Source organism: Meriones unguiculatus, chromosome 3 (genome assembly GCF_030254825.1).
Source record: "Meriones unguiculatus strain TT.TT164.6M chromosome 3, Bangor_MerUng_6.1, whole genome shotgun sequence".
In the NCBI taxonomy this organism is placed as follows: domain Eukaryota; kingdom Metazoa; phylum Chordata; class Mammalia; order Rodentia; family Muridae; genus Meriones; species Meriones unguiculatus.
The window spans coordinates 137,661,144-137,670,443 of NC_083351.1; the positions used below are offsets into that span (position 1 = coordinate 137,661,144).

Consider the following 9,300-nt stretch of genomic DNA (forward strand, 5'->3'; position numbering starts at 1 on the left):
GCCCCTGGGAGTTTTGCGATGTCAGTGCGCCCCATCCAGATGGAGAGCTCTTCCCCATTGGCCCCACGAGGAGGGGTGTGGCTTTCTAATCCTTATATTCTCATGTGACCTGAAGAGGGTAATGCCTTGACAGAAAGGCAGCAGAGGTGGGAACCCTACGGATCCAGGACATCTGGGCATCATTAGTGTTAGCCAGAGCCAGCCCACAGGAGAGGTAGCAGGAAGGAAAAGACTGTTGGGCCAGATGTGGAAGCCTTGCTAAGGGAAACACTGGCTCAATTTTTGGAAAGATTTTTCCTCAGACTCTTAACTGATTTTGGAAGCCTCCTAAATAGTGACCCCGAGATGAATAATTTAGCTAGGATATTGCAAGGGGGTGGTAGATCCGTCCATAGGGGTGAGAGTGCCCTGTCCCTCAGGGTTATTATTTCCAGACAACCAGAAAAGATTTGGAGAATTCCCGGGATAATGGCTCACATAAGCACGAGCAGTCGATAAACTCTCGTTACTCAAAGCAATTCCCTGACATCCAGGGGATCTTCATAGTCATGTTTAAATTGGACAGAGATGGCTTTTGCGCTTTTCAAGCTATTTGTGTTTCTCCCATGTTTGCGTCAGAGAAATTCTAACAGGAAACTGTTCGTTAGAGTGCTATACGATGAGGCAAAAGTGGAGGGTTGGTGAGAAACAGGCCTCCGGGACATGGACTGACGAGGCTGGAGAGATGGCCCCATGGTGCAGCGCGCTGGCTGCTCCTCCAGAGGACCCAGGTTCGATTCCCAGCACCCACATGGTAGCTCACAGCTCTCCGTAAGTCCAGGTCCAGAGAATCTGAAGTCTTCTCCTGGCCTCTTCAGGGACCACACATATGTGATACACAGACGTATATGCAATCAAAACACAAATGAACACAAACTGTCCTGCTTAAAACAGACGAGTACGTGTTGCTTAGACAGTCGTCTATACTGTGATAAACATCACAACAGAAAGCAATCTGAGAAGGAAAAGGTTGACTTCATCATGCACATTAGGCTATATAGTCCGTCGCCAAGGGAAGACAAAGTAGGAAATCAAGGCAGGAACCTGGAGGCAGGGACTGAAGAGAGGTCATGGAGGAACAGCGGTTCCTACCTTGGTGGCCATGGCTTGCTCAACTGGCTTCCGCATACACCCAGGGCCAGCTAACTAAGGGTGGTGCCACTCGCAGTACGCTGGGCACTCCCACGTCTGTTGTTAGCCGGGGAAATGCCCTTTGGGCACACACATCCGCAAGCCAGGCTGCTGCTGCCGTTCCTCAGCTGTGGTTTTCCCACACGACTCAAGTTCCTGTCAGATCGACAGAAGTAAGCGATGCACAAATGTCACTGCTGGCCCTGAGTATCCTGGCGCGTTCTGTTTCGCTCCCTCCCCCAGGTTTTCCACAGTGAGACCTCGTTACTTTCTGGGTTTTTTTTTGTTTTGTTTTTTGTTTTGTTTTTATCTGAGAATACTGCGTTCAGTTCAGTTATTGTCTACGATACATGGGGGAAAAGTACCACCTGATTCGCTAGATTAGCAGGAAGAGTAAGAGCAAGCGCCTCCGCGTGCAGTGTGTGGGTCCTGAATTGTTTTCTTTCCCTAGAAATAGAGCAGAGCCTAATCAATCAGAAGACTTACCTGGAAAGCCTCCGGTTACAGTAGGGAAAAGTCGCCATTTGAGCTGCGGTTAGGGCGTGCTCTCTGTCCTCAGTTCTGATCCGCAACCTTCGTTTAGGCTCAGTAAATACTATGACCTAGATTTTTTCCTACTACCTCACTTTCCTATTGGAGAAAAATAAGAAAAGCTACTTGTTGTTGTTTTTAATTACACTTATTTGTGTGGGGGCAGGGGCAGGGGTGGGAACGCGAGCGCCATGACACACCTGTGAAAGTCAAAGGGTCAGAGGATAACTCGCCAGAGTCTGCTCTCCTCCACGCCGAGTTCTGGGTTCTAACTCAGCCTGTCAGGTTTAGCAGTAACCACTTCACCACCTGAGCCATGTTGCTAGCCCAAACGCTTTTATATAAAAGGAGAAAAAAGTGAAGGCACCACGGAGGCCATCTGTGTATGTGCGTGTACGAGTGGGGGTGGGGGCTGGTCCAGCCAGATGTTCTGACGTGGGGGGATAGACATTCTGAGCGTCATAGTGGCCGATGCTTTCTGCAAGGGCCTTCTGCTTTGGAGCATCCAGCATTTCCTATCTTCATAGAGGCCTTCCGTCCACCACTCTTGCTGGGTCCTGTTCTTTTTGTCAGTCATCCCAGTCCTGTGAAAGCCGGAAGCTGGTCTGGTGTCCATGGGTCTGGCTTTCACACACGCTAAACCCTGGCTGTGCCTAGCTGCCACCACCAGCCGTAGCTTCCGGCCACCTGTGTGGAAGCCTGGCGTTCAGACATGGGGCTGTATGGCTTGCTTAGGTCATTGGCGCACACTCCACGGTTCTCGTTTCCCCGAGAGGACATGGTGGACAGGTCAGGTGGACACTGTCTTCCGCCATCTTAGAACTTAAACCGTGGCCACCTCTTCCCCACCCACCTAGTCCAGTGACCTGTTTCACTTTCCTCTGGCAGAACAGTTTCAGTGTTCCTCCCTCATTGTCTTTCCTGTATTCCCCAACATCTCCTGTCTTTTACTTTTTCCATTTTAATTTAGGGAAATTTCAGTGATCCGATTTTCACATTACTTAATTTGAGAACTAGCCACACTCTTAATCTTCCTTAGTTTCATTTATATCATAGTGGCATGAGTGCTCTTTGGTAAAACACGTAACGAAACATTTCCAGCTTTAGGATTTATTTATTCGCTTTGAAAAATATATCACAGAGGGGAAAGATTTGGCCACCTGTGGTCACTTTCTAGGCCTAGGGATGTTGTTTTAGGAATCTATCTCCAAATCAGTGGCACGGAAGTTGGAAGGCCTCTTGACTACTGAGCCCTGCGCTGACACAGCCCGAGTAGCTGTGCAACTTTGAGGTTTTCGTGCAATTGTTTCTCTGCTTGACTTTCTAAGGAAACACTTGTCCAAACTGAGGATAGCCCTGCTTTAGGTTCCAGCATGCTTTGAGTTTTACAGCATCCAAGATTTTCCTAACTGCCCACCTCTTTCTTCTTTCTTTTTCTTTTTCAGTCTTAAAACACACTCTTTTGGCTGGTTCAGTAAGCAGTTTCTGCCAGCCAGTTGCTTTTATGGTAATTGACAGCATAGCTGAGTTTTGGAACCTTAGAATCTAAAAAGGCGTTTTAGCCCAGACTTCTGGAGGCTGAGCCAAGCTACTCCCAGGGTGAGGTACCGCTGAGCAAATGTCGGTGGTCAGGCCCTGGGTCTGAGCATGCTCAGATTCTCTGCCAAGGAGCCCGCACATGCCTGTAGTGTGGGCCCTGCTTTCTTCTGACTTTCAGCAGTATTCGTTCTATGCCCATTGATGCCCCTCACGCTATGACTCTCTTCAGACAGAAAAGGGATCTTGGAACTACAGCCACCATTGTTACTACCATCTCATTGACGGCTGTTGGAGCTACCACCAGGGCATTAGCCATGAGTCATACTGGGCAGACGGCTCAGACCCTGAATAATCATTTAGCCAATGTAGCTCATGCCTTAGTTGTACATAAAGGAATTAATGCTCAACTAAAGGGAAGCTTGATGGTGTTCAATCAGAGGATTGACCTCTTACAGGAGCAAATTGATACCCTATGGCAAATCGCTCAACCTGGCTGTCAATGAAAGTATGCCCACCACAGTCACCATCAGCTGACTTGTCAGGTCTCGGGCCACAGTCTGGCGCCTTTGTCAGGGGGAGCTGGCTCAGCCTTGAACCGGAGCACCAGAATATGGTCTTTTCTGAATTCAGTTTTCTTCCCCAGTGTTCCTCACGGAACGTGTTCTACTTCTGACCAGCCTTTCCACTGACTTAAACGTCCCTAACCTATTGCTTCACTTTTGACAACAGTTGTGGGGGGGAAAATGGGCAAAGACTAAATTATTAATTTTCTGTCTCTGTCTCTCTCCCCTCTCCCCTCCCTCCGCTCTTGTAAAATGTCCAGTGTTGTCGGCTTCCCTTCCTAAAGACCTTGACTTGTTCTCTGCTCTGGAAGCATCTTGTACCTGTCACTACTGAGTTAGAACAGATAACGGGAGACTTTGTAGACACCAAAGAGGCAGGCAACCCTGTGTAAAGTCACAGAGCTGAACACATCAAACTGAAGACTCTGAGAAGCCTCAGTATCTAAAGATACCTGTTGCCTTGCCCGGCAAGGTGGCTTAGACCCTGGGACTTGAGTGGTGGAAGGGAAGAACAAATTTCTGCTCTCTAACCTCCATACATGTGGCTCCCACATACATCCCCGTTAATAAATAAATGTGATTATTTTTTATTTTAAGAAGCATTACTGAAGAGACTTGACTCATAGAAAATCGTCTATAAATCAGCATTGTTGGAGCTCTGTGGGCTAAAAATTACTGCTCTTTTACCCCGGTTACATGAGTGACTTCCAAACCCAAATCATCCAGCACAGCAGGGTAGGGCTTGGGCTGTCCAGGCCCAGGCAGCAGAGTCAGAAGATTTCGGGCTGATGGCACTCCAGACCCAAGCATTTCCTCCGAGCCCTACTGAATGCCACCTGAATGCGCAGTGGAAGGAAAATGGGGGGTTAACCTTCGCCGGCCTGGGTTAGGCAGGACACCTGTGTATGAGTCGCAGCCACCTCGAAGTGCCCTCACTTGGGACTTATTTTGATTTCTTGCTTTTTTGTCTTCAAGTTCCCTGGCTCCTCGGATTGAAAATAGCTCATAGCAGGCTATTCCTGTCGAGAGACCGGCAATGTTAGCAGGCTTCCGGATTCTCTGTCTGTACAGAGGACGTTGAATTTGGCCACGTTTTACAGCCATGCACTTGCTATCTCTCCGCCATCTTCTTCACCCTGGCAGCTGTTGCCCAGGTTAGACTACATTGTAAGCACATGGCCCTCTTCTTCCCTCTGAGCTCTCCTGGGCTTTGGCTGTTGGTGCTCTGAATTGGGCATTAGACTGCACTGCCCAGAAAACCTTGAGCACAACAGAAGAAACCAAAAGCCCAAAGAAATAGTGAAGAAGAAGAAGAAGAAAAGGCGCAGGGAAGGCCTGAGGCATTTTCTGCGTCCTTTCTGTCCTGGGAAGCTTCCTCAAGTAGATGCTGGCTATTGTCTACTGCTGCTGGTGGTGGTGATGATGACGGTGACGGTGGTGGCCAAGGCTTATCCACGACTCAGGTCCAGACTCTGCCGAGGGGAGACCCTGCACATTTTTATCCCCTGAAAAACCAGTGTTTGTGCTGCACAGACCATGTTCCTTTGGCCCAAGGAGTGAATCAACGCCCAGAACCCGGTTCAGTCTTCCATTATGTTTTTCTGGTGCTGGAAGAGGTTAGTGATTAGAGAGAATTAGCAAATATGCACTGTGTGAGAAAGCCGGCCGTCTCCCTCCTTTCTCTGACAGCAGGGCCAGGAGGATTGTTTCTTCTGATGTGCCAGGAGCTCTGCACTACCGTCAGGATTAGGTCTCTTCCTCGTGTATTGACTATCTGGCTTCTCGGTCTCACACCTCAGGCTCGAATCGCAGAAAACTGTAGAGTAGTAAGGTTGGGGGAGCCTCTCAAAGCTTCCAAGGAAGGGACTTGTTCTAGAGTTGAGGAAAATAAATCTACCTGTGGGCACGGCGATGTGCTGATGGTCTCCAGCAGGTGGGAAATGAGCAAGAGCATCGATGGGCTGGCCAGGGTCGTCTCTCCGCCTTCCCGTACAGCCTTCCCCTCGAAGGCTCAACCTCCCACAGCAACTAAATCTTTCTCACCTCAATAACTTGTGGTATCAGTATAAAAAATAATAATAATAATTTTCAACCACCTTTCCAGATAAGATTTTATTCTTGGCAATTAAGGAAGGGATTTCAGAGATTAAACAGGGCTGGTTCAGTGCTCGAGAGCAGCTTCTGCTCTTCCAGAGGACCTGCCTGTGGTTCAGAGCACCCGAAGCTGCCTGTAACTCCCCCTCCCTTCCCCCCGCAGAGGATCTGAGGCCCTCTTCTGGCCTCGGAGGGTACTACATACATGTCTCTCTCTCTCCCCCACATACACACACACACACACACACACACACACACACACACACACACACACACACACACACACACCCAGGCAGAGAGAGAGAATACAGTAAATCTTGAAAGGAAAAAGTCCAGGAGACCAGTGACCGAATGTTTGCTTCTCTCCACAGACACCCTGGACACGGGATCTGGTAAAGGTGCCAGGTGAGCACAGTGAATTTCGTTGGCCGTTGGCGCGTTGTGTGGTGCTGTCTCCGCTGCACGGCGGCCGCGGTGGGCTTGATCCTTTCTCTTCTCTCTCGCACACATGCAGTGCAGCTCACGGACGGGGGCCGAGCAAGGACGAGACATACTGGAAGGAGATCAACGCAGCCATGGCCTTAACCAACCTCGCCCAGGGGAAGGACGAAGTGCTTGGGACCACCAGCTGCATCATCCAGAAGTCTTCCCACATAGCAGAAGTAAAGACAGTCAAGCTGCCGCTGGCCCAGCGCTTCTAGAGCATGGCCAGGGAGTGCTGAGCATGTCAGAATTTTTTTTTTTGTACCTAAATCCTCATCCTAAGAGCCAAAACAGGGGTGAAGGGACATCCATCTAAACCCCCTGAGATCAGCTATCCTAAATATATCAGTTGCTTCTATAAAAAGACATATAAATTATAAAAAAAATTCATTTTAATCAAAAATATTAACTTATTTTATGTTACTGAAACTATGCAGAAAGCGCCTGCATTTCCATTACAGTAAGTGCCTTGCTTCCCCGAGATAAGCTCCAACGTGGGCACAGAGCCGAGCTGTGCCTCAAACAGCCCACGCCAACACTTGCTAGACCGCATCCTTCCAAACGGGTCCAGAACCGAAGCCAGCATTGCTCAGAGCCCTCGAAATAAATTCTGTCCTTCACACGTTAAAAGTTGGAAATCTGTCCGGCCCAGATGAAATCATCTTTTCTTTGTTTTGGTTTTCTATTTGGTTTTCTCTTTATGCCTACAGGACTGGAAATTGGGTTGTTTTTGTTTTTTTGTGCATTCCAGGGTGAGGGTGAGAATTTTATGTGTGGGTTTTGTTTGCACATCAGATATGTGAGCATGTCCAAAATGAAAGGTCCATGTGACATGTACGTTTAAGAGGGACAGTTTCAAAGCAGTTTAACATTGCAACGTGCACATTGTGATCAGACATTAAGAGCTGTTGGAAAGGAGCCCAGTGCCCTCCACAACTCGTTGGGAGTTTTCTTATTCTGAGGCTTTGCTGAAGTTTTTAAAAGAGCCGTATTATATAAATCATTGAATTTTCCCCCCGTGTAAAACTAAGCCTACAGTTTAGTTTTAAAACATAACCTTGTTTGCGTTTGAGTTCAGTGTTCCTTTGTGGTGGAAGCTGGCTTTCATATGGAGTGCCTGAAAGCTTTTTATTTGGTTCGTTTCAAATCACAGTTCTGATGGACGATTTGTATTGCAGTGAGAAGAAGACAATGAAAGAGAATATCTGTAGTGGATAAACATATACATGCAGAAAATTGAATTTTAAAATTTAAAACATATGGAAACATAGTTTCATCTTTCTGATTTTTGCCAGCTAGAGCAGTCAAGCAAAAATGAAGTGAAATCCTGTGTTAAAGAAAGAACATTCTGTCTCTAAATGATGCCACCGTTGAGTGAAAGCAGTCACTCAAGGAGGAAGCGTCTCCTTCCTGCCATGCAGTAGCATCCTCCCCAGCTCGGGAAGACAGGAGACACAAGAGATGTGGAGACCCCTCTCAACACAACGGAGCAAATGTTCAACAACAGAGTGAAAAGACTGGGCTGTTTGGGGGGGGACTTTTTCTGCGTATGTGTAATCTATTTTTTTAGACTGGAAAGCATTTTTGCAAGTGTGAATGACACGAGGTTGCACATGCTGACGTTTTTCTCTATTTTACAAAATGCTTTTCAAAGCCAAAGGTCGCTCTGGTCACTGCCTGGACGTGACTGTCCTGACGGCCATCACAGGACACTTTTTCATGGGTGACAGCATTACTACGGGGCGGGGGTTGTCCGGTGCAGCAGAGATAACTTGACATGAACATATTTTGTATGTATATTTTTACTTTGTTTCCCTGAGGGCAGTTTACAGTTACAGTAGGCCAGTGTGGGCGGCGGGAGTGACGACTGTATGAGTGGGCGAAGTACCGGGTCCTTCTGTTGCACCCTTGACACTCTGAGATCCAGAGTGCAAAGCGGGCGTCGCTACAGAAACAGCCCCGCCCAGATGTGCTCAGGGCGGGGTAAACAAGGACGAGTACTTCACTCCTTTTCATACTATTATAAGTTATTCTGGTATTAAATATTTTAATAAAAGTGTTCATGTTTAACATGTTGCAATTAGACAAATGAATGCTGGTTGTATTTTATTTGACATTGTCATGTTTTTATTTCCCACCTTTTGGGGGGGAAAATCAGCTAATTTGTTCTGTGTTATGAACGCAAACCAATGACAGGACACTATCCACATAATTTCTTTAAAGAACCAAAGCTTGGAGAACCGGCCTGTACACACATCAAAAATATATAATCAGCATATCTGGGCAGCACCTCCAATTACAGTCATTTTAATTTATTGTTTTTCTTTCCTTGCTGTTGTTTTAATTGTCTGGAAATCAGAACCCCCCCCTTCCCCCGTCGCTTAAAAGCACTTTGAACCATGCCGAGCCAGCAGCCGACAGGCTGACATATAATTTATATTGAAGGAAAAGAGACTCACTCTTTTTATTTTACAACTGTACTTTAATAAAATTAATAACTGTCAGGACTTCTTGACAAATTTAAAATAAAAGTTCGTTTCTAGACTTCAGTGATCATACGGGTTTTGTTTGCCTTTGAAAGCTAGCCAGCCGGAGGAGGCAGCAGACAGGAGCAGCCTCCATGTGGGCCATGGAACGGGGAGTGCTGTAGCTGGATCAAGTGTGAATTCTGTCACTTTAGGCTACCGATCCACCTGTTAAGACCCAAGGACAGAAGCACAGCACTGACTGATCAAATGCTGGGTTGTACTAAATTCTCCCTTTTTTCCCTAGTTAATATAGTAAACGTTCTTTTTCCCTATTGGTTCATCTGTGGATTTTAATTGCCCTAAAACGAAACTTTATTAGCATAGAAAAGAATGGGTTTTGTCGTGACGCTTTGAGCTTTGTTCGCACAGCACTTACTTACTGGTGTGTTCTC

The 9,300-nt window shown here is 47.1% G+C and overlaps 1 protein-coding gene across 2 annotated transcripts in view; it reads left to right on the top strand.

Moving 5' to 3' along the window:
• The window catches only part of Mkx (mohawk homeobox), a 65,433-nt gene extending 56,509 nt beyond the window's left edge, over positions 1–8,924 (top strand). The window contains exons 6-8 of one of the 2 annotated variants that reach the window (XM_060380626.1): positions 6,269–6,302; positions 6,412–6,559; positions 7,676–8,924. In XM_060380626.1, the coding sequence (XP_060236609.1) occupies positions 6,269–6,302; positions 6,412–6,559; positions 7,676–7,738 (245 nt within the window). In that variant the 3' untranslated portion in view covers positions 7,739–8,924. Of the gene's footprint in view, positions 1–6,268; positions 6,303–6,411 lie in introns of both variants that reach the window. The other variant, XM_060380627.1, reaches the window with a different exon arrangement.
• Positions 8,925–9,300: the final 376 nt, after the last annotated feature.